General features: G+C 39.5%; 1 protein-coding gene across 1 annotated transcript in view; it reads left to right on the top strand.

Annotated features, from left to right (window-relative positions):
- The window catches only part of FER1L6 (fer-1 like family member 6), a 222,837-nt gene extending 205,297 nt beyond the window's left edge, over window positions 1-17,540 (top strand). Inside the window, exons 40-41 of the mRNA XM_072606566.1 lie at window positions 12,418-12,518; window positions 14,013-17,540. Of these exons, the coding sequence (XP_072462667.1) occupies window positions 12,418-12,518; window positions 14,013-14,196 (285 nt within the window). The 3' untranslated portion in view covers window positions 14,197-17,540. The remainder of the gene's footprint in view (window positions 1-12,417; window positions 12,519-14,012) is intronic.
- Window positions 17,541-25,995: the final 8,455 nt, after the last annotated feature.

Below are 25,995 nucleotides of genomic sequence, written 5' to 3'. Positions count from 1 at the left end.
GAAAAAGGGATTGTTCTGCTTGGTCCCACCAGGCAGAAACAGACATAATGGTTGTAAGCTTGAGAGAAGCAGATTTCATTTTTATGTCAGCATAAACATCCTAACATTTTATCTTTCTGAAACCACAATGTTCTGGCTCAGGAGATAATGAGTTCCAGTCCCTGAAGTCTTCAAGTAGGAGGGTGAATGGGGATGCTGCAGAGGGGCTTTTGTCCTGTTCTTATTTGGACCAGGAGGTCTCTGAAACGCCTTCTAATTTATATAATTTTGTGCATGTGTATGGTGGGGGGAAGGGGTGTGTGGTGAGATGGGGGGTGTTGGAGTCAGGAAGAGAGAAATGGAATGCAATTTTCAAACCTAGTCTAGGGTACCTAGATGTTTTCTTTTAACTCTGGTCATCAGCTTACACAAAAGCCTCCAGGAGGTTAGATTTCCACCTTACAGTTAACTCCAGACTGCCAGTTTCGACATAATCTTCTCCTTCTTTCACCAAGGATAGACCTCCAAGTCTATTACAAACATACACACTTAGCACATTGCCCAGCACATAGTAAGTAGTTAATAAATGGCTATTGCCTTGCCTTGCCTGTGATCAGCACTGAGGGCTGCTCTTGTGGAACAAATGCGCAGTCAGGTAGTAAGGTTTCCCTGACCAGGATAGGGATTGGCGGAAGGGAAAGGCAATGAGAAGTCAAGATGACCTCTTTCTGTGTCAAGTAAATGAAGGAACTTAGCCTGGCTTTCCACCTGTCATGGACATCATTCACCTCCCCAAAATAACATTTCCATTAGGGATAGGTAGGCTTTCAGGGATAGCTCAGTGTGACTGTTAGTGGATCCCACTGTTGGCTCCCCAAGGATGCCCTCAGGAATTCAGAATGTTGGCATTGGATCAATTGCAAAAAGGTTCACATTAGAGCACTGAACTTGGAGTCAAATTAACATTAGTCTTAGCATTTACACTTAAAAGCTATGAAACCTTAAGCAAGTGACTTCATCTGTCTTGGCCTCTCTTCTCCATAAAGTAGAAATGAGAAACAGCACAGAGTAATGATAGGGACTTGACTTCTGAGTAAGGAAGACCCAGATTCCAGCCCTACCTCTGACACATACTAGCTATATGACCCTGGGGCAGTCACTTAACCTCTTAGGGTCCCAGTTTTCTTCCCTGATAATTTCCTAAAGTATGACATAAATGTAGGGTAAGAATTACCAATATTTCTACCCATGTTTAGTGTATATGCTTTGCTTTGTAAGAGAAAAGAAGACTGGATTGAGGGTCCCATGACCTGGCTTCTTATGCCAATGCCACCTGTTTTGTGATTTTTAGGGGTTCGGATTCGTTCCTGTAAATAACACTCTCACACTGCTTTAAAAATGAAAGTAGTTTAATTATAGACTGTCTATAATTACATCCAATACAACAGATAATACACAATAAGCACAGAGTAATAAGTATAATAATAATCAGTATAGCAGAAAAAGAAAAAGAAAACATCACCAATTCAAGGAGCACCAACACCTGAATTACATCAGCTGGGGAATCCCGGGATACAGCGTTCAGGGTCCGAATTGGGAGCACAAGGGTCCCAGGCAGAGCATCCTCTCCATGGGTGAGATTCCAAAGAGAAGAAGAAGCACTGGGATTTTTATGGGGGGAGAACAAAGAAGGCTCGCTGCCAACTAGATTAGACAGGCTCCCGAATGTTTTGGCAAAAGCGAGTTAAAACCATCAGGTTATATAACTTAATTTATGGTTTTTAGGATGGAGGAGATACCAGGAGGGGGCTGCAAGGTTTAAGTTGAACAAGTACAACCTTGGGAGAAGGGCCAGTTCCCCCACAGTTGTGTCTATGTTCCTGGGAATGGCCAGTCCCAGGAACTCAGCTATCACAGCCGACCCACACACGGTATGTCCTTCAGCACATATGCTGCAAGAGTTCATGAATTGGTCATGTTCTCATGCAGGCTTGAATGAGCTTACCTAGGTATAAGAATCCTAATTTCTTATTCACCACCAAATACCATCTATGTGACCCTGAGATAGTCAACAGCTCTGGCCTCAGTATCCACATTTCAAAAATGAAAATATGCTACTAGATGATCTCTCAGGTCCCCTCCAAGTTCTAAATCCATGTTCCAGTGCTAAAAGTTGTCCAAGTTTGTTCAATTTAATTTTACAAGCAGCGAATTGATTAATTATCAAGCATTTATTGGTGCCTACTATTTGATTGGTCCTGTACTAAGTACTGAAGATACCAAGATGCTGGGATCTACCAAAGCTTGTACTTCACCAGCATAGACTTTAAGAAACAGAATCATTCCATGGTATGGTATCAGGACAACAATGAAAACGGCTGATTATGGTAAAAATGACAACTGTGATGACAGCTGTCCTCATCTCTGAAGTACCTTAGAGTCTTTAAGGTATTGTTTCTCACAATAACCTAGTGGATTTCGTAATACCAGTATCATTATCTCCCTTTTGTAGGTCTCAGGGATCATAGATCCAGACCTAGATATAGCTTGATATAGCCTAAGGATCTATGATTGTTCATAGACAAACACGAGCCTCAAACAGGGGTCTTCTGACTTCCAACTGAGTTCTCACCTGTTTCAGTGATTCAAAGATAGCACCTCTTTAGGGCTTGCTCAGACAACATAGTAGAGAAGGATTCGTGTTTATTATGGGTATGTATTGATCATGCTCTGTACTTCAGGTAGATCATCCTTGTGGACTGGTCTGCCCCCCTCCCCACAGTCATCATCCTGTGGCCAATCAGAGCTTCTCTGGACACAGGTAGGCCGGACCACGGCCAACAGACACAACGTCCATTGCCATATAACTTCCACCATGTAAAATGAGAGATTATAATCATAACTAGTCAGCTTCGTGTGCAATGCAGAGTGTTGGACCTGGAGTCAGAAAGACCTGGGTTCATAACCTGCCGTGGGATCCTGGACAATCAATTAATAGTCCATTAATGTTTATTAAACTCTTTCTAAGTGTCAGGCACTGCGCTAAGTGCTGGGGATAAAAAGATGAGAAAAGAAACATAGTGTCTGTCCTCAAGGAGCTTACAATCTAATAGAGGAAGGTAAAACACTAAAGGGAACTGGCATGTGGGGGTAGAGAGAGAAGGTAGCATCCTGGAAGGCCTGGAGGAGAAGTCATTAGGACAAGTTCCAAGGTAAGTGCAGCTGGATGAGAAATGAGGAGAGGCAAGAGCTAAGGTCTCTCCTTAAATGGTGGACCGGAATTCAGGGTCCCCACCCTCCAATCAGAGGCAAAGGGTAGTGAGGAGGTTCAACACCAAGGCTTATGAGATATTATAGGGTGACCAGGTTATCCCAATAATAAGCTCCCTGAGGCATGGGGAGAAGTCCCAAAGTAGTGTAGTCAGGTGAGAGGTGACTGAGCAAGTAATTTAACCTCTGAGCCTCAGGTTTCTCTGGTAAAATGGGAATGATAATATCTACCTCACGGAGTTGTGAGGATCAAATTAGACAACTTATCTAAGGTATTCTGCATACAAAACACTCTCTTTATTATAACTAAAATGAAATAAGTGTCAGGGTAGGAAAGTGTTTCAGATATCTAATGCAACCTCTTCTTTCAGATGAGAAAACTGAGGCTTAGGTTAAATCACTCATTTGCATGATGCTCCTCCTTTTCTACTCTTAGGTACATCCAGTAATTGCTGTTACCCCTAAGCTAGAGATGAGGTCATTAAAATTTGATTTAATTAAGTTTTCTTCATTGTTTTGCAAGTGGCCTGTGCTTCAAGGGAAAGTGTTATTCTATAAAAGTAACATTTTACAGAATTAATGCAATTAATAGTAACTTAAACACCAGAGTTAATGAAACCCTTCAGGGGTCTGTTTGGCCCTATGAGGGTTATCTTAGAGTGTACCTGACTTCACCATGCTGCCTCTGACATTGAGGCCTTATCTGTTAGAGGCAGCATTTTCTCCGCATAGGAACTTGGTCAGGCTAGACATTAAAACAACACCCAGGAAGTGGCAGTGCCCACAAATAGGAGCTTTTTTAGTTTTTCAAAGCTTTGTTTGTCAACTGGGAGATTTATCAAAACAATGAGGAAAATTCATTTAAGTCAAACTTAAATGACCTTATCTCCTGTAGTTTAGGGGTAATGGAAATTTTGGGGTGTGCCTATGAGTTGAGAAGGGAGCACATTGTACAAATGAGCCTCTTAACCTAAGCCTCAGTTTTCCTCATCTGTAGGAAGAAGAGGTTAAATTAAATGTGTAAAACATTTCCAAGTCTAACATTCTGTTTTTTGTTCAGTGTTATCAGACTCTTCATGACCCTGTGTAACATAGCATGCTAATGTTGTCCACCCGATCTTTTTTGGCAAAGATGCTGGAGTACTTCGCCATTTCCTTCTTCAGTGGATTAAGGCAAACAGAGGTTAACTGATTTTCCTAGGGTCATTCAGCTATTAAGTATCTGAGGCCAGTTTTGAATCCAGATTTTTTTGACTTCAGGCCCAACGCTATTCACTGACCCATTTAGCTACCTAACAGTTTATTTTATTCTAGTTATAATAATAGTAGCTAATGGAATGAAAGACCTCAGGGCTCTAAACTCCTGATCTTTCGCCATCCCCCAGGCTTCTGTGACTAGCCCATCTTCTTTTCTGGTTGTACATATTCCTGACGATGCATCTTTTTCCACTTTTTATGAAACAAAACATTTAGCAATAAGCTCCAGCTAGCCTGTGTCACCCTGCCGTTTTCAACAGCCTTTAGGGTTATTGCATTTGGGCACTCTGAGTACCTTCACTGGATGTAAAACTTCCCCGACTGTCACTGTTTTAGTGTTACAGCTATTATGATTGTCTCCTCCAAAATATTATTGTTCTTTTCAGAAATTTGGTTCAAGCATGATTGCACCTTGCTTTAATCAAAACTAGTTTAGGAAATTTGCTATTTAGAAAACAAATCAGAAGCTAAGAGTTTGCTTTGTGAAATGAGTGATTTTTCACTTTATTAAAGGGCCCCTCTCATCATTCCTTTCCCAATGGATGGAGTACGGAGCCTAGAGTCAGGAGTCTGGCCTCAAACACTTACTAGCTGTGTGGCTCTGAGCAAGCCACTTCACGGTGTTTGCCTCAATTTCCTCAGAAAAAAAATGGTAAACTACTCCAGTATGTTTGCAAAAAAATCCCAAAGGGGTCACAAAGAGTCAGATACACCCGAAAACAATTCAGCCACAACAAACAACCTCTGTCTTGGCCATGACTTATAAAAGGCAATGGGTGAGACACGAATAGAGGTGCTGGACTGCTTCATCCTTCCTTCCTTCCTTCCTTCCTTCCTTCCTTCCTTCCTTCCTTCCTTCCTTCCTTCCTTCCTTCCTTCCTTCCTTCCTTCCTTCCTTCTTTCCTTTCCTTCTTTCTTTCCTAAAACCTTAAACCCAGTTCACTCTGAAGTCCCTACATTGGACTACAATAGGTCCCTGCTCAAGCTCCACTTAATGGCTGTTTTTTTGGACCTTCCTGGCTTAGAGCTGATCTCCATGGTAACTGTTTCTCTTTGGGAAAACAACCCTGAGGGCCTTGCCCTCCCAACTGTCCTTTTTCTTCTTTTTCTAATTAAAGGGGCCATCCCTTGACTACTTCTTAAAGAGTATTCACTGATACGCATTACCTCACTCTAAATGAGTACCTGAAAAGGAATTAGCCTAAAATGGCCAGGTCCCACATTGCATCCTAGCCCATCTCCAGTCATCCTGATGAATATTAGGTCGCTAGATCCAGAAGGCTCTGGAGAAGAGAGTGAGGCTGATGACCTTGCCCAGCCCTCCCTCCCTCAAATCAAACTCAATGGCAAGTCATGTCATCATTTTCTTGATGTCATGGTCCTCTTCAGAAATGAAGGACAAACACAACCTGTTGGACCTGGAGTCAGGGAGACCTGAGTTTGAATTTATCCTCAAACATTTACTTACTATATAGCCCTGAGCAAGTCACTTAACCCTGTTTGTATCAGTTTCCTTAGAAGGAAATGGCAAACCACTGCAGTATCTTTGGCAAGAAACCCCAAATAAGGTCATTAGGAGTAAGACATGACTGAAAAGTGACTGAACAAAGTGATTTGAAGCAACTACTTTAACTTCTCTGGCCTCAGTGTCCTCATTTGTAAAATGACACAATTTTACTCTATGCACTCAAGTCCTGCCCAGTTCTAAATCAATGCTCCTGTGATGTATAATCCTTCTACTGGAAGTCATCCAAACTTGCTCAATTCAATTCAATAAGCCTTTACTAAGTGCCTACTATGTGGCTTGCCCAGTGCCAAGTACTGAAGATACTTGGAAGTTGTCCAAGCTTGTTCAGTTTAATTAAGCAAGCATTTATTAAGTGCCTACTACATGACTGGCCCTTTGCCAAGTACTGAAGATATCAAGATGCTAGCATCTGCCAGAGCTCATCTTATGCTGGCATGGACTTTGAGTACCTGAATCACTCTTTGTTATGCCATCAGGGCAGTTCATGGTAAATATAACAACAGTGATGATTCCTAGAACACTGAAAATATGTGATTACCAAAAACTTAATTTTCATTCTTCTTGTCAACAGTAGAGAGGTGATGTGCCATGTTGCATAGAGAACTGGCCTCAAAGCAAAGAAGACCCAGTTTCGAGTACCACCTCTGATACACACTGGCTGGATGCCCTGGGCACCTGTCAGTGTTTTCTAAAGCTAAGTTGCCCAAAAGATGCCAACTTTGGTTGATGGAGGAAATTTCCCCTCCTGGGAGTTTCCTATATCACTGAAATCATTGGTCCACTCTCTTAACAATCCTAGTCCATTTTAGAAATATCACCGTGGATTAAAATGAGGTGGACTTCCTTGAGTTCACACCACAATTTCTCACTATTCTTGATCTAAAAGGAAATTGTAGCATGGTACTGAGGTGACTGGGTACCTGTGTACGGACATGGCCCCATGAGTCAGGAGGAGGCTTAGAGGCCATCATCTTGGAGGCACATCAGTACCAGGTGGAGGTTAGGGTAGGAAATGGAAGCAGGCACAGTTAAGAGCCTGAAGCAGTGGAGAATGAGGCATAGTCAAAGGACAGTTCAACTCCACAGTTCTGTCTTCAGCTTGGCTTTTCATGAAAGGACCTCTGCTATGAATCTCATGAGCATCAGATTTGGTTATACTTGGGAGTAGAGAGGATGGGGTTGGCACACTGCAGGACAGGTAACTCACACAGAAGTACACTAGCTCCTTTATTTATCACTCTACCATTTACAAAACACTCTTCTCATAACAACCTCAAGAGATGGGCATTATTCCCATTTTGCTGACGTAGAAACTGAGGCTCAGACAAGCAAAATGACTTGTCTAGAGTCACATGAATAGGAACTGGGTCTTCTGGTTTTTAAAGCATTGGTTCACAGATGTAGAACTGCCAAGGACCTTAAAGTATCATGTCATCCAACTCCCCTCCTTTGCAGATGAAAAGACTGAGGCTCAGGAAGGTGACTTGCTCAAGGTCACGCAGGTAAGCATCAAAAGCAGGATATAGCACAGTGGATAGAGCACCAGACCTGGAGTTTAGGAAGACCTGAGTTCAAACCTGGCCTCAGACACTTAATCCTTTTTGCTTCAGTTTCCTCATTTGTAAAATGATCTGGAGAAGGAAATCACAAATCAATATAGCATCTTTGCCAAAAAAACCCCAAATGAGGTCAAGAAGAGTCGGACACAACTAAAAAAAGACTGAACATCTCATTTCAAAAGTGTTGCAATAATCATAAAAAGGATGGATCTTAATAAAAAATTATTTTTTGCTGGAGGAGATTCAAGGTTCCTTGAAGCTCCTATCAGTGAGTGGATTATGCTAATAGGCCTTAAATGGCAATGTCTATTATTTGACAGATAGCAGATTCAAAGCCTACTGTGTCCTGTCCCAGTTTTTTCCTTCCCCTTCACAAATGCCCTTAGCTTAATGGATGGCCTTCAGATTAAGCTGCTGTTTCTGTAATTCTGCTTTAAATTCCATTTGGAAGGGTATTAACCTGAAAATCATGCCTGGACCCATTAAGAACATGGAGTCTTCAGAGAAACACTAAGTCGTATCAACTTAACATTTATCTCTTACCTCAAAATTTAAATTACTTTGCTTATAGCAATGCGATGATGCAAATATTTTTAAATTTATTTTATTTTTAAGTTATGGAATAAAACAAGCATTTTTATAACACAACATAGTAAAAAAAGATTATTTCATGTAAAACAGCAAATCTGCTATATACGACTTGCTATTCCTTAAGTTTTCGTGTAAATTTCTTTTTTTCCTTCCCTTCCCTCCACCCTAAAAATGGCCATCATTAGACCCAAATGGGGTGTGTGTGTGTGTGTGTGTGTGTGTGTGTGTGTGTGTGTGTGTATACACATTTTATTCTACTCATTCTTCTATTCATCAGTTAATAAAATATCTACATTTTATATGCGGGAACTTTGAGACTCTATGAGATTAAGCAGTTTACCTGTGATCACAGAGCTAATAAGTATCTGAGGCAAAATTTGAACCCTGAGCTTCTGGTCCAGAACTTTAGTTACTATGCCTTTCTTGATGTAAGTTTGGAATTTAGCTGAAATATTGTTAAACAAACATCCTGGAACTTTAGAACAAACATTACAATAAAGATTCCTATGGTTGCTTCCTTGACTCTTTATGTATAAGCTTTGTTCTGAGAGGCAGTGCTAAGATAGCTCACTTCGTTAGGATAATCAATAACCCAAACATACAGGATAGGCTTGAAAAGAATTAGACCCTGAGACTGGTGAGACATTTAGTAGTGGCTGCTTCCAGACATGGAAGTTCAAGGGAAATAGCTTTGTCTCTGGAGTCAGAGTCCTGGATTCAAATTCTACTTCAGCTACTTCACTACCTTTGTGATCCTGGGCAAGGACTTTATCTCCCTGGGCCTTAGTTTTCTCATCTGTAAAATGGGGGAGTTGGGCTAGATGACCTCTGAAGTCCTTCTCAGTTCTAGTTCTATGATCCTTTTCTGTGGACGTTTTATTTGGTTTCCAATGGAATCTGTCTTCAGTAGTCTTCTGGGCATATTTCCTTCCAGCAAGTGATTGTATCCTCTTATCCCACAAAGAGTAGGATAAGGTTGAACTCACTGACTTCTTAAGTGTCAAACAGAAGAATCATAATCCTTACCTCGCAGTAAGCAGATTGGTACCTTTCCAATTTCCAGATGCCGTACCACAAAATCTTTTAGTAAAATCAGAACTCTTGGTGTATTTAGACCTTGGTCAGAGAACATCTGCAAAATTGAACTCCACAAACCAATTACACAATTTTCCTCCAGAAAGAAATATAATGGAAACTATTAGCACATAGACAATTGGGGGAACTAAATCTATAATGAGTATTCTCTCAAGTAAATGGACTATTAGGGAAACTATTAACTCAATTAATAGCTCATAGAGCTGTCAAAATGACTCATAATGAAAAGAGAATCCTTGGCAATAATACTAAATATGGTAACAATTTTTTTCTTGTAAAGAGGATGAAAATGCATCACTTTTTCTAGGGTTATTTGGGTTGATTCTTCCCACTTCCTGCAGTGGCATGGGAAAAAAGAGACACACATACACACACATGCAGAAAGACAGAGAGACACAAAGACAGAGAGAGAGACAGAGACAGAGAGAGTATGGTACTTGATTCAACTCCAGATCAGAGCAGATCCAGATTTGGGTTACCCTCCTTCCTTGTGGTCAGCTCACTGACAGGGAGGAGAACCAGAGGCTAATCAAGGAGAGCAACCATTCTCCCTTTCCTCATACCACTGGGAAGATCATGTTTCTACCAACAAACTGGGAAAAACAAGGGTCAGACCAGTGTGAGGAGGTAACTACTTTTTTGCCCACCCTCCATGGGAAGCCATGGAGACAGGACACCTGTGTCCTGAATCTTTTGCTCCTGTTGCCAATGCACCACATACCTAGTTGGGTGCTTCTTGCCAGGTCTTAAGTTTGTTCTTCAAAGCTCAGGCCCCAAGGATACTACCGTCCGGATTTCAGGCTCTGCCAGTGAAGAAATCCCCCAATCCAATCACAGTGACTCATTGAAGACCAAGGTAGGGAGACAGGAGGAATCTTCCCTACTTGACAATGAAAATCCACTTGATGACTCATTTGGAGAATATTCATGTACCAGCAAGTGCTAGGTAGATGAGGAGCAGGCTCTTCTATGCTATCTTAACTACACAGTCAGAGGATGTCCTTTGGTAACTATAAGATCAACACAATAGCGGGGAGCTGAGGGCACCTTGTAAGCCTAGGGAGGTAGCTAATTGGCACAGTGGATAGGGTCCTAGTTCTAGAGTCAGGAATGTGGCCTCAGATGCTTACTAGCTGTGTGAGCCTGGGCAAGTCAATCAACCTGCCTACCTCAGTTTCTTTATCTGTAAGAAGGGGCTAATAATAGCACCTGCCTCCTAGACTTATTGTGAAGATCAAATGAGATAATATTTGTAAAGGGCTTAATATAGTGCCTGGCACATAGTAGATCTTTAACAAATGCTTATTTTCTTTTCTCTTTTCTTTCCTTCCTCCTCTCCTCTCCTTCCTTCATTTTTCCTTTCCTTCCTTTCATCCTTTTTCCCTCCTTTTCTTTTCCTCTCCTCCTTTCTTTAATTTCTTTCATCCTTCCTCTCTCCCTTCCTTTCTTCTTTTCTTCCTTCCTTCCTTCCTCCCTCCATCCCTTGCTCCCTTCGTCCTTTCCTTGCCTCCCTCTAAGGCAGCCAGATGTATCAATTGTTGGACCTGGAGTTAGGAAGACCTTAATTCAAATATAGCTTCAGATACTTACTAGCTGTATGACCCTGAGCAAATCACTTCACCTCTGTTTGCCTTAGTTTCCTTCAGCTGTAAAATAGGCAGAATAACAGCACTTACCTCACAAGGTTGCTGTAAGGATCCAGTGAGATAACATTTGTACTCTTAACTTGTAACACTCATAAGCACAGTGCCTAGCACATAGTAGGGTCTATATAAATGTCTATTCCCCTCACCTACCTAGTCCATGTCAGCGTATATAATCCATTCATTTTTAACCAATGTTAAATTGGTTAATTTTAAAGCTAAATGTGGTCCTTTGAAAAGTTCATTCTTGGAATTAAAATGAAATCTAAAAGTTTCCAAAAAGTGTCTATATGTGTGTGTATGTATGCTCTCACCCAAGTCACCAGGTTCATCTTATTACTACTCAGGGCACCTCCCTCTTCCCAACTGCCCAGACTTGAAACCTAGGTGTCATCCTGAATGCCCCCCTCTCCCACTTCCCACATCCAATCTGTTGCCAAGTCTTGATTTGATCTTTTTAACATCTGTCATTCATCCCCACTTCTCTCCTTGGATACTGCCACCACCCTGCTGCAGGCCCTTATCCTCTCATGCCTTCCACCTGGACACCATGCCTCAAGTCCCTCCTCACCCCAGCCTATCCTCCTCTCAGCTGTCAAATTAATCTTCCTGAGGCACAAGGCTGAACATTTTATCGTTCTATTCAATAAACTCCAGTGACTTCCTCTTACCTGCAGGAACAACTATAAAATCCTGTGAGGTGTTTGGTATTCAAACCCTCTTCCTCACCCCAGCCTGTTCCCTGCCTACCTTTCCAATCACCTTACACTTTACTCCTCACATACTCTCCATTCCAGTCTCCCACGAGACATTCCATCTCCCAAATCCAAGTGTTTTCACTGACTGTCTCCTATTCCTGGGACACTCACTTTCTTCATCTCTACCTCCAGGCTTCCATCAAGTTCCAGATAAAATTCCATTTTCTACACAAAACCTTGCCTGGTACTCCTTAATGCTAATGCTTTTCCTCTAGTTATTATTTCCAATTTATCCTGTAGGTAGTTTGTTTGTACATAGGTGTTTTCGTGTCTCCTCTTTAGAATATGAGCCCCTTGAGAGTAGGGGCTCTCATTTTCCTTTTCTTGTACCCCTAGCCCTTAACACATAGTAGGTGTTTAACAAATGCATGTTGATTTGACTCCTTAGTGTTCCCTGTCATACTTCTGGAGAGACAGAGTCAGATGTTCATTGATGTAGAGTGAACCTTTAGGAAAGTTAAAATACCTGCATGTTCCTCATGGGAAAACAAACAAACACTAGATTGTGGGATCAAGCCCATCCCCTAGTTATCTCTGTGACATTAAAGAGAAATACTGCGCTGCCTCAGTTTTTTCTTCTATAAAATGGGGATAATGATACCCCCAAGCACCTCTATTGGGAGGCCAATGTCCAGACCTGAATGTACTATGCACAGGGGATGTCTACTTTGCTGCTTGTTTTCTTCTAAGAGATTTTTATAACAGAGATAAATTAAAATATTTTCTTCCCAATATAGGGTAAAGTAGAAGCTGAGTTCCATTTAGTCACTGCTGAGGAAGCTGAAAAAAATCCTGTTGGCAAAGCTCGGAAAGAACCGGAACCCCTGGACAAACCCAAGTGAGTCAAAGCCTGTCTTTCTATCCTTTCAGAGAGCTGGAAGTGCACTTAAGGGCTGGTTGTTCCCTTCCCCCACCATCCCCCCAGAGGGACAGACATATTCAGTCAAAGGGTCACACTCGAAGACCGAGAAGGACATATGTGGCCTTGAGGCCACAGTTTCCCCACCCCTGGTGGAATGCCTCAAATGGGAAAACTTTTCAAACCTGAGGACCTATTCTATGGACCCTGGGGACCTCAGACCAAGAATCTAATGCTTCTTTTTATGTCATTTCCTGTTGTTCCACATTAATTTGTTGAATCTCTCTAGCTAGGGTATGAACTCCTTGAGATCAGGAAATATATCATTTCCACGTTAGATGGGCAGAATGACACACATACACGTGCTAAGTATTTGTTTATTCACATTCATTGTCAAACATCTATCATCTATGAATTCATTTCTTTCTTGAGGGGCAATATGACATAATGTATGGAGCTCTGAACATGAAGTCAATAGGCCCTGAATTTGAATTCCACTTCAAACTCTTTCTAGTTGTGTGATTCTAGGCAAGTTACTTAACCTCTCAGCCTGTTTCTTCATCTCTAAAATGAGGATAATAAGAATTACTTTCATAATTCTATATGACTTTGTCAAGTAAATTGAAGGAAGAAATTGTGGAAGTTCTTTAAACCCCACAGTTAGGAGATAATCAGCAGCAAAATTTTCTGTGGAAGTATCATTATAGTCATCCTGCCAGGCGATCTTCAGAATCTTCCTAAGACAGTTCAAATGGAAGAGATTCAGTTTCCTGGCATGGCCCTGGTAGACTATCTATGTCTCATTATAATCATTATAGTAGGAACAAGGGTCATTATTTAAAATAGTCACTTTCTGATTTATATGAACTGATGCTGAGTGAAATGAGCAGAACCAGGAAAACATCATACACAGTAAGAGTCATGGTGTACATGGAATATATCTGATAAACAGCCCTTCACAACAATGCAAGGACCTAAAACATTTCCAAAGGACTCATGATGCAAAATGCCATCCACATCCAGAGAAAGAACTATGGAGTCAGAATGCAGAATGAAGCAGACTATTTTCTCTTTTGTTATGTTTTGTTTTTGGTTTGTTTTTTTATGGTTTCTCCCATTTATTTTAATTTTTCTATGAAACATGACTCGTGAAAATATGTTTAATAAGAATGTATGTGTAGAACACATGTAAGATTGTTACATGCCATCTCAGGGAGGAAGGGAGGAAGAAGGGGGAGAAAATTTAAAACTTATGAAAGTTATTGTTGATAACTGAAAACAAATTAATTATTTTTTAAAAAGCCCTTTTCTCACCCCTTAAGGATTTCACTTATGTAACATCAGCTTTTGGATTTGAGAGCCCCAGAAGGTCTTCTTAAAAAATGGTCTTGGGTCTAACAGACACTCACTTGAAATAGTGGAAAAATAGTAGAATTCTTTGACCCATTCTAATCCTTGTTGCTTCCCTCCCAGCCGCCCGAACACCTCCTTCTCCTGGTTCATGAGCCCCTTCAAATGCCTGTACCACCTCATCTGGAAGAATTACAAGAAGTACATCATCATTGCCTTCATTCTCATCATCCTTATTGTCTTCCTGGTACTTTTTATCTACACGCTGCCTGGAGCCATCAGCCGCAGGATCGTCGTTGGCTCATAGGGAATTTGGATCCTTTCTATTTTTTTCATTCATTAGCTTCACCATCTTCAACAAACATTTATTAAGCACCTGCTATGTGTAGAGCTTGTGTAACAGGTCTTAGTGAGGGGCAGGAGGGGTAATACAAAGATGAGTAAGGTGTGGTCTAATGGAGAATTAAGCACAAATCAGTAAAGGCTAAAGAAAAGAAATTCTCCTGTCCTCTACCACCACATGGACCCCTGCTTCCCAAACTGAATGTATTTCAAACCTTGTCCACTGCCAAGATTAAATGATGACTGCCATTCTTGATATACTCCATAGAGACTTTTCTTCATGGAATTAACTTTTCGACCAAATGTCTATTTTGCCTCAATCTGGGATGTTTAAGTTAATGTCTGAAATTTTAATGCAAATATATTTTCTGGTTCTATTGAGAATTATTTATAATGAAGAACTGAGTTACCTCTAAATGAATAACTTAGCCCCTGTCCTACCTTATGGGCATATTTTATAGTTTTTTAATGGTTTACAGAAGCATTCATTATTGTATATAATCCTCAAGGCAGTTGGTATTATTATCATCATTACTTGAGGCTCAGATATAACAAGTCACTCAGCCAAGATCACACATCTGCTAATGGTGGGATCAAGTCTTCTGATTTCTAGTTTAATCCTCTTCCCAGTCCCTATACCTTGCTGCCTTCTTTTTCACATTTGAGTAATTAGTTTGAGGCATGTTGTAATGGTTTGATCACATCAGCTATACTCTGACTGCATAAGCCAAAATATTAGGCAAGTTGAGCCGAGGCTCAAACAAGCAGGGCAAACTCACTTGCCAGTGATTCAGATATGTTGTCCTATTGGGAAAAGGCAAAAAGTGCTATTCTCTATGGATGCAGTTCTCCCTAGAATCTGATCCCATCACTCCTGAAATGTGGATAGCACAGTGGAGGTTGTTGAAGCTAAAACCCTTGGAAAATACCTGGGTTTTCCTGAATACTCTCATCCCTGATGTAAGGCAGCCCCCAGAGTGATAGCCAATCAGTAAGCCTTTTTTATGGCAAGAACAATGAAGCAACTGTAGCAGAGCTGAGATTCAAACCTCTGATCCCCAATCCATCACACTTTCCACTGTGATATGTTCAGGCAAAACACGAAAAAAAGCCTCAAAAACAGTAGAACAACTCCAAACAACAGGGGCCTGAGATTGAGTTTACAATGGCCTGAGTCAGTAAGTACCTATCAAGTGCTAGGCATAGTGCTAAGTGCTAGGGATACAAATAAAAATTAAGGCAATCTCTGCCTTTAAAGAGCTTACTATGTAATGGAGGAAGATGAGACACAAACCAGAGCTGAAAAGTAGTGGGGGGAGGAGGTACCTGGTATGAGGGAATGATAGGGAAGTGCAAAGAATTCCAAAAGGAGTGCAATGGGTAGGAAATGATTAGAAGACTGCACTGGGACCTCTCCTCAAATGGAGGTTTTGGAGCTCATCCTTTAGCCCTCTAAGTGGGAGGCTATGTTCCTCGCTAGACCAACAAGTTCTATATCAGCAAGGTCCCTTGGCACTGGTACACAGGTAGAAAACCTCAGAAATACCTTCTACTGAGATTTATCTACACAGTGTGAAGTTACTTGCTTCTCAGGAAAGTCAACACTGGCAGGATTCAATTGCAACCTTCATAGGTCCTCCAGTATCAGAATTTCTGAATGAACTGACTCCCAAAGTTGCCATTTTTCCTTGGCAACTTTCCTTAGCTAACATTGAAAAAGCAACTTTAAGGTTTACAAAACACTTTATATATATTAACTGAATCTTCAGAACAACTCTGGAAGGCAGGTGCTTTTATTATCCCCATTTTACAGATGAAGAAACTGAGGTTGGCAGGTTGACTGACTTGCTCTATGATCACACAACTGTTAATTGTCTGAGTCAGGATTCAAACTCAGGCCCTCTTGAATCCACATCACATTTTCTATCTAGCTTCCTCCTCAGGTATCATGGTACTTTCCAGTTTTACATCATGATACATTTTGTACCTTTGTCTTTTTCTTGGGTTGTCATGATGCCCCAAGTTAATCATCTTCCTGAAACCAATCTTCTGAAGTTGAGTCTTTCCATGAGCAACAGGTGCGTAGTCTGTCATGGGCTCTGTCCTTGATGCCTTTACTGCTTAGGAGGACCTTCCAGAGACTGTGATTCTCTGACATGGCCTTAAAGGAGCCAAGGTCAACTCCAGGCCACAATCATGAGTCATATAGGACTTAGGAGATGATGTTGATTCAAAATAATTTTTAAATTTCAGAATTATACAGAAAAATGAAACATTTGTCTCAACTGAAAAAAAATTGTTTGTTAGTTGTTTTTTTCCCAATTATACTAGCAACAGGTATTTTTACTAATCAGAGAGACATGAGGGAATCAAGTAAGGAGAGCTCACTTACTTCTTGGAAGATCAGGAAAGACTTTTTAGAGGAGGAAATATTTAAGTCTCTCTTCTAGGAAAGAAAAGGGAAACAGATAGCAAGGCAAGTGGGGATCTCCTGCAGGCATGGAATGAGCTTGTACCTAGTCTGTGCAAAGACAGATTGAGGAAGGGTATAGCTAGATCAGAGAACAAGGCCTATTTGACTGAAGAGTGGAGTCCATAATGAGGAATGTCATGATGTGAAATCAGATTGGGATAGTAGCTTTGTTTCAGATTGTGAAGAGTTTTGAATGCCAGATTAAGAAATTTATACTTTGTCCTATAAACAATGGGGAGCTACTGCAGACTTTTCTGCAAAGCAATGACATAAGACCCTGGCAGAGAACAGGACATTTACTGTTTCATTGATGTTATTACCAAGAGATGCTATTTACTATTTGGGGTGCCAAAGGGGATAGGGTAGGGCTTTCTAAATTACCCACAAACCCTGAAATGATGCTGAACTCCATGAAGGTCTCCAGGCAATACAATGATTTTGGATGTATCTTATGGCTGACAGCCATCATGATGAGGAAAAAAAGCATAACTTAAGAGTGAATTGTGAGTTAATTTTATTTTATATGAACCTCTGCAGCAGCAAATAGCTTTTCATGTCCTGACAATATAATATATATTACATCTTATTTAAATCCATAATGGCAGTTAAGCCAGAATGTCAAGTTTTCCCACAAGCTGGTAAAAGAACATATATACCAAACTCTATTGAATGTAAAAAGAGGAGAAAATGTCAGCAAGGTCTAAATGGGAAGTTTTTCAAAGATTTTTACATCAGAAAGAAAAAGGAAAGAAAGTGAAAACTAGTATAATACTGTGATCATATGTGTCTCTTTGATGCCTGGTGTATCACACATGCAAACAGTTAAATAAATAAAACCACAGCTGTATCTTTTTTGTGTATTATTTTACTAAGTATGACCCAAACTTTGTTTCATTAATTATTCATAATCATTCAAAAGAACTCAGTCTAGCTATCAGCACAGGAAAAATCAAGTGAATGAAGAACACCTATTTTCCAGATGGTCACATGGTATTGTATGGATAATCTGTAGAGCTGATCCATTATTATATACCTCATAATGTACTTATATACATATATACACACATTAATATAGTATATGCACATGTACACGTAAGGCTTGAACATATGCTGAAGATATGTAATGAGTTATGCTCAGAAATGAATAGGAGGAGAATAGGCTGGATGAAAACCAGCATAGTGACCAGTGTTCTTAATGACCCTTCCACCCCATATGCATACTTGAAACAGATTTAGTTTTTCAATGATTGAAATCTTTCTAGTTATTTTACGTGGCTAGAAACCATGCAATATCATAACATTTAAAAAATTAAAGTCGTAAACCACTCAAAGGATGATGGAGAGGCAAAGGGTGAGCATGAATAAACCACAGCATATTATAATAATTGTCAATGAAGATGAGAGGCAATATAAAAGATATTGCCAGAAACATTTATAACTGGAAAAGGAGGTGGACCAGGCAAGCAACAAAAGTGAACCAGTGGATAATCTGTATACTCCATTGGTGCCCAAGAGTTCTATAGGAAGACCTTCAGGGTTTGTAAAGTGCTTAGCACAGTCTCTGGCACACGGTAGGTGCTACATAAATATCATCGTTATTATTCAGCACACCAAATGACCTCTCTACAGGATGATGGAATAACATTGATAAAAGTCTCAAAAGATGAGAAGGCACAGATAGGTGGTAATCTCTGCCACTGGAGTGAGTAGCTGCACTGATGAGATCACAGATTTGCTGCAGCATCAAAGAAGCCCAATCTAAAAATAGAAAACGTCAGGTCCGGAGAAGTCACTTAATGATTCCTTATGCCTAAAAACGCTGCTTTTATGCTTCATCCTGGTGTGAAGGTCACCCCATGTTCTTGAAGGCTAAGGTGGCAGAATACAAGCTCTTATAGGATTTACCAAGCCAGAAAAGGTTTGTCTATGGTTTGTCTATGCAAGGATCTATGCATAGGCTCATCATCAGATGCTTTGTCACTAGGAGAGAAATTCTTTACTGTGCCAATGTAATTCTGAAAAAGAAATTTAATTTATTTAGTAGATCAAAGTGGTTCTGTAGAAATAGCATTGAATTTGGAGGAAGGGTTTGAGTTCCAACTCTACCCCAGACTACCCAGGTGACCCTGGATAAAATAATTAACTTCCTTGAATCTTAGCATCCTCCTCTATAAAAAGGAGTTGTACTAAATATTCTCTTAGTTTCTTTTCAGTTCTAAATCTTCTGAGCTTACTGTCTGTTAAGTCTACATTAGATTTTATTTCCTACAGGTTTTGAATCTTTGGTCAAAGAGAGAACAAAGAAACCACACCCTAAAAGATAAAATATTCAGCCACCATTTTGTACTTTTGATAATGGAAATATTTCACAACTTTATTTCTCATCGTAAACCATGTAATTAGAAGTCACAAGCCTGATTTATCAGTTTGAACCAATTATCCTATGGGTTTGGCTATTCTCTAGGTATATGGTAAGCTCCTTGAGAGGTAGCATAATTATATGCATTGTTTCTTCATTAGAATGTAAGATCCTTGAGGGCAGGAGCTGTCTCACCTTTGTATTTGTATACTAGAACTTAGCACAGTGCTTGGTACATGTAAATGTTTAAAAATGATTTTCATTTATTCATAAGGTAGTGTTAAAAGAGCTAGACAGAAAATTAGAAGAACTGGCTAATTTGCTGTGCCAGCCTAGGTAAACCAATTCTCTCCTGTTGGCCTCAGTTTCTTTATCTGGAAAGTCAGAGAGTTGTTCTTCAACAAAAACTGTTAGGAACCTGGAAAACAGCCTGGAAGAAATACGGTTTCAGTCTTTCAGCCAGTCAACAAACATTTAGTAAGTGTCATGTGACAGGAACTGTGCTAAATTCCGAAGATACAAAGAAAGGCAAAAGAAAATCTTTGACCCCAAGCAGCTTACATTCTAAGTGTGCGGGGAGGGGGGAAGGGTGGAGACAACATACAAATTGGAAGTTAAAAAGGGATGAGAGGAAGACGGAAGGTAGCTGGCTGAGAGGCATAATGGAGGAGTCCAGAGATGTTCAGTGAGAAGATTTGCACTTCCCTGGTGGGTAATGGAGATGACTGGCCTAGGCACTTTCTTTAAATTGAGATTCTGGGAGAAACTCTCCACCTTCCAATGAGAGGGAAGGGCCCCAGAAGCAGAGGGTACTGATGAGGTACCAGGCCCAAAGGGATCTTCCAGGATAAAGAGTTTCCTGGGGCACAATGGAGAATTCCATAAGAGTGCAGCCAAGTTAGACGACAGTCTCATGCAATATGTCAGGATACTCTCCAAATGGATACATGACCTACATATAATCAGTGTAGTTAAAATTAGAAGAGAAATACTGCAAAAAGCATTGCTTCAAGTTTCTCCGATAAAAATCTGTTGTCAAAGATATATAAAGAATCAGTTTGAATACATAAGGACAAGAGATAAAAGGATATTAATATGGAGTTCTTAAAGAAATAAATGCAAGTTGTCAACAATCATATAAAAATACTCCAAATCACCAATAATAAGAGAATTGTTCAATTAAAACAACTCTGAGATTTTACCTTGTATCTATAGATTGACAAAGATGATTTAAAAAAAGAATGACAGTTTCTGGGGGGACTGCAGGGAGACAGGTGATGGACTCATTTTAGGGTGTGGCCAATATATGCATTTGTTGTGTTTGACAATGCTCACTTATTAGAAGGGTTCTGTTTTATTTATTTATTTATACTGGGAGTGGGGGAGGGAGGCTGGGCAAGTATTGTTGAAGAAGTAAGGAAAGAAGGAAGGAAGGAGGGAAGGAAAGAGGAAGGTGAATGGAGAGGAGAGAGAAAGAGAGAGACAGAGACAGAGAGAGAGAGATGATATTGTTTCAGAATTGAGAGTCATTGAATGACTGACAAGGTTTTCTCTTTTAGATTAGTCCAAAAAGTTTTAGACTAGAATAAATTTTAAAATATTTTCTTAATATTCTAAAACAGGCAGTGGAGAGAGGAAGGTAGGTGTTAAATCTGCTAACAACCTTTCTGGGTTCTTCCAGCTCCAACACTCTGATTCAACATATTAAGTTACTGCTTCAGTGCAGCCAATGATGACTCAAAAATGGTTCTGGTAGAATGTTCTGTAATGTACAGAGCTTGTGCTAGAACAAAAGACAGAGAAGCCTTTTAGCTTTTCATCTTTCACTCCCAAGGGATAATGGAGGCAGGACAATTACCTAGCCCAATCTTTTCTCTAGAATGATAGGAGCCAGTGGAATACATAACATAAAGTAGTCTGAATCTGAGCCCTGCATATCTTCTTTTCTTTGAAGAAAGACATTTTCCTTTTGTAAATCTGAAACCACAATAAAGAACACTCTATCTTCACTGATGGCTTCCTCTGTTAGAGTAATTTTCTCCTCATCCTTGTCATATTAATCACTTTCAGTTTGAAGGAGTAGGGAAAGCATCAGCCTGGGGGTCAGAAGTGGGTTTCAATCTTGGCTCAGCCACCTACTACTTTGATTGATCTTGAAGAAAGTACAAACTTTCTGGGCCTGAGAGTCCTCTGTCTCTGTTTAAATGAGAGAGCTGGAGAGGATGGTTTCTTTATTCTTACCCAGCTCTAAATCTGATGACGCTATAAATAAGTCAGTATAATTCCACCTCTATTTCATAGGCCTGTTGTGAGTATGAAATGTGATGGCATATGTAAAATGTTTTGTAATTGTGATATTGTACAAAGTTGGCTTTGTTCAATATTGGCAACTATGTGTTAAAAAGGGGAAAGAGGGTAAAGCATTTATAAAGTACCTACTTGATTATGACAATAACTCTTCGAGGTGTTATTATTACCACTATTTTCCAGTTTGAGAAACTGAGGCAGACAGAGAGTAAGTGATTTACCCAGGCTCACCCAGCTAGTGTCTGGGGTTGGTTTTAAACTCAGGTTTTCCTGACTCCAGATCCAATATTCTCTCCACCATACCTCCTAAATGAGGTAGAAAGATAATAGAATTTGAGGTCAGAGGTCCTGGTTTTATAGCACAACTCTGCTGCTTCCTTTGTGATTTTTGGGAAGTCACTTCCCCTCTCCAGGTCTCAGTTTCCCCATCTGTAAAATTGAGAAGGTTGGACCAGGTGATCCCTGGGGTCACTTTTGTCTCTAAAGTCTATTATCCTAAAGGATCTAGATTTGTATTTGTCTGTGAATGTACATGAAGCCAATCATTCAGTAACCATTTATTAAATGCCTACTATGTTCTAGGGCACCATGCTAAGCACTGATGAAACAAAGACAAAGAATTCTTGACCTCACGGAGCTTAAAGATAAATACATTTAAAAGATATTGAGAGCTTACATGTATGGTAGGTAGAGCACTAGAGTCAGAAAGATTTGGACTGAAGTCTTAACTGACACATACTGACACATACCATGGAATAAGTCACATAACTTATTAATACCTCAAGCAAATCTCTGAGCCTACAGATTATAGGGTAATCACTGATCTGCATTGGCGGAGGAGAGTTTTTCAGGTGTTCCCTACATCAATAAAATGACAGATCCAGTAAGAATCAAAGATATTATTAATTCAAGAAAATTTTCATTTCGTCCTCCACCAAACAATGAAAATATTCACTAAAGTTGGAGTTGATTTGTTTATATTTCTGTGCATAAAAAAGTATCCTCCATTTCTTTAGATGCATCTGTTTCCAGATATTTTTTTCTTTAAGAACATCTGAACAATTGTATGTATAAAGTCAACAGAATACTGTGCTGGTAGAAGTGATGAAAAGGGTGGATTCAGAAAACCCCAGCAAGACCTATATAAAATAGTACAAAGTGAAGTGAGCAGAACCAGGAGAATAATTTGTAAAATGATTACAAAATAACGAATAAAACAATTTTGTAAAACTGCAGAACTCTGAAAACTGCAGGGACCAACTATGGTTCCAAAAGACTGGCAATGAACATGCCGCCCACCTCTTGACAGAAATGTGATGGCCTAGAGGTGCACTCACACAATGGTAGACGTGGGCAATGTGTGGATTTACTTAGCTAAATTCTTTATTACATTGGAGGGATTTTTTTTTTTTTTTTTACGGAGGAGGAGGAGAGAATTGGAGGCACCTAGTGGGATTAGTGACAATGATGTGGAAAAAAGGAAAGAGAGAAGGAAAGGCAAAGGCAAAAGGAAAAGAAAAGGAAGGGAAAGAAAAGAATAAAGAAAAGAAATGGAAAAAGAAAAGAAAGAACTTCAATTAAGCATTTTTTTAAGTGTAGAGAAAAGAGTGAAGTAAGTTTAAAAAGGGAGACAGACAAGTAGAACAGTTTTAATGTGTTGGATTTATTACACATTTTTAAAATAAACAGGCTTACATAATAGAGATTTGCAGTTTCACATAAAACTCCTCTTTTACTATTCTTTGAATATGGAAGTATTTGTGTAATGAAAATATTTTTTAAATAGAAGGCCATATTGCCTCAAGACACCAAGTGGATTTTACATACCTCCAGGTACTTAGCACAGTCCTGGGCACAGAAAAGGTGCTTGCTAAATGGTATTGACTAGGTCAGGTTGGAATTAATCTCTAAGCACAATCCTGATGAGTCCTGTGTTATCCTGTTCTGGATCATGTCTGAGAGTTTAGGCTGTTGTTTTTTTCTTGAACTTCTTTCAAATCTAGGTCTTTTAATTCTTTCTGTGTATAAATGGTCTCAGATCAGTGCAAAATTAGCTTCTGAATTTGTATTCCTACGGGCAGCTCTAGAATCTAACACAGTGACTTGCACATAGTAGGCACATGATAAATTTTGATGAGTTTAATTGAACCAGAATCATAGATTTGTCATGAAATACAGATCAGGACCTTGAGAGGCAGCTCAGGGGTCACAAGATTTAGAGACAGAGAAGACATTGGCAATGTCACACACTGTAAAGACCACTGGACTTACTGTCAAAGGAATCTACTTGGAATCCTTACCTGGTATTTAATAGTGGTGGGACTTTGGACGAGTCATTTAACCTTTCTGGGTCAAATCCAGTCCTCCCACTAATTACCATTCTAGTCTGTTATCCTCAGGGGATATAAGTACACACCAGGGAGTTTGATGTAGTATCATTATACCACCAAGCTATCCTTTAAGGATGTCTGGTTTTCTATCCAAGGAAATCTGGTCCACTATCTCTAACCTTGCAGTTGGACTCAAACAATGAGTATTTCTTAGTCACAGGAGGGAAGGAGAGGGTTATTGCTAGCCCCTCATTCCCAGTTTCCAACCAATCATATTATCCCCCACTCCTCAGCTCTGTAACCAATTACATTGATTTTGCCATTCACAAGGCTGAACTCTTTTAACCAGTCATGACTTGTTTCCTGGCCTACAAATTACTGTCCTTTGTTCTGTACTCCCAAAACTGTAAAAGAGAATTGTGCCCCTCATTCTAGACCTTAGCTTTGCTGAGAGAGCTGAGATTCTTTTTATTGGTAAATTCTCACTTTACTAATAAATTGATCATGTTAAGAACTTTGTGCCTCAATTTACCTTATTTTAACTTATAAAACCAACATTTAGATTATGGATCTAGATCTGAAAGAGACTTTAGAGACTAAGTAGTCCAACTGACTCATTATACATACGGGGAAACTGAGGCCATGAGAAGCTAAGCCTATGAATCCCTCTTCAGAATAATGTTTTTAAACATATAAAATATGATATGTAACATTACAAAAGAAATCAATTATATTGAAATACACTTATTAAAGTGGATTTAAAAAAATAGTTCATAAGCCCTAGGTCTATCTCTGAATAGAAGAATTCCATAGTAAATTCATTTAGAAGGCAGATAATTAATCTGTAAATCTCCTATATAATCTATTTGCCAAAATGTGAGCTTTTATATATCGAGTTTCCTAAAATAGAGAGTGCCTGTTAGAATTTTACCCCAGGCATAACTAGAATTCCACACAATTTCCACTTTTTAATATTTTACACTAATATCTGGATTATAATACAAGGCAAATTGGCTGGATTTTTTTTCTCCTTCAAAGGACTAGCCTCAGTGATATTTATGATGATTGAATAAAAAAGCATTTCAAGTACAACCCAAATATTTTCATTAAAACAAAGGATGCAATGAATCATTGCTCCAGTTTCCCTAAACTTTCTCACTAGAATTGCCTCCTGCCTCTAAATCACGCTTAGGGATCTCATGGAGCACCCTCACAGCAATCTCACTTTAACGGTCCAGAAAGTTTGGAAAATACCCAAGATAACTGAATGTAGGCAGCTGAATAGTGGTGGCCAGTGATGAACACTGAAAAATTTATATATGCATTCAGAGCTGAATCAAAAAATAAGCTAAGGCCCTAGATTACCCAGAGGGCATTGAACCATTAGGTTTCTCAATCCTATTGGTTCTATTTAGTGATGGGGACCTGGAAACATAAAATTAGAAAGAAAAAAAAAACCTAGAGTAAGATAATTGCAGGAAGCAGCCTGGGGTGGTAGAAAGAACATTTAACTCTGAGTTAAAAGATTTGGATCCTAGTAACAACTCAACCACTAGGTAACTACATGTCATCTTGAACCTGTAATATCTCTCTAAGCCTCAATTAATTCATCTATAAAATGGGTATAACATTATATTAAAATTTGAAACTTTGAGCATGGGTTCAATTGAATATGAACACCCCATATTACCCAATAATTGTTAGGCCAGCAAATGCACATCATGAATCCTCTCTCTCATCTCCAACTGAGATGCAACAGTTTTTCCTTTTTCAGAAATAACCCTCTATCATAGAAAATAACTGTTAGTTCTGGATGTATGCATAGTTGAACATGTAACTATTATCTCTTCACTCATTCTTGTCTTGTTTGAATTCCTTCTTTCTATAGCATTGTATTATCAGAAAGCGGTTTCTCTGTGGATTATGTTTGGGGGCACTGCATTTTGTCATGAAACCTGAGCTCTGACTTTAGTTGTCATTGATAAGAATGAATGAATAAATAAATGAGGGAGAAAGTGAATAAACACACACATAATATACAAATAAATGAATGGATAAATAAATAAATGAACATAACCAATAAATAGCAAGATACATAAATAAGTATTTGGTCTGGTCCAGCATTTCCTTTGTGTGGGAAGCTCAGTGAGAAAACTCTCTCCATCAATACACATACAAAACTCCCATGAAAATTCTAATCTTAGAGATTTTCTTGGGACACTAAAAAGTTAAAGGATTTGCCCGTGATCACAAAGATAGTATGTATCAAAGGCAAGACTTTCACCCAGGGCTTCC

This window comes from Notamacropus eugenii, chromosome 4, assembly GCF_028372415.1.
Source record: "Notamacropus eugenii isolate mMacEug1 chromosome 4, mMacEug1.pri_v2, whole genome shotgun sequence".
NCBI classification, from domain to species: Eukaryota; Metazoa; Chordata; class Mammalia; order Diprotodontia; family Macropodidae; genus Notamacropus; species Notamacropus eugenii.
The sequence above is the reverse complement of the archived record's forward strand: the minus strand, read 5'-3'. Positions and strand labels throughout refer to the sequence as shown.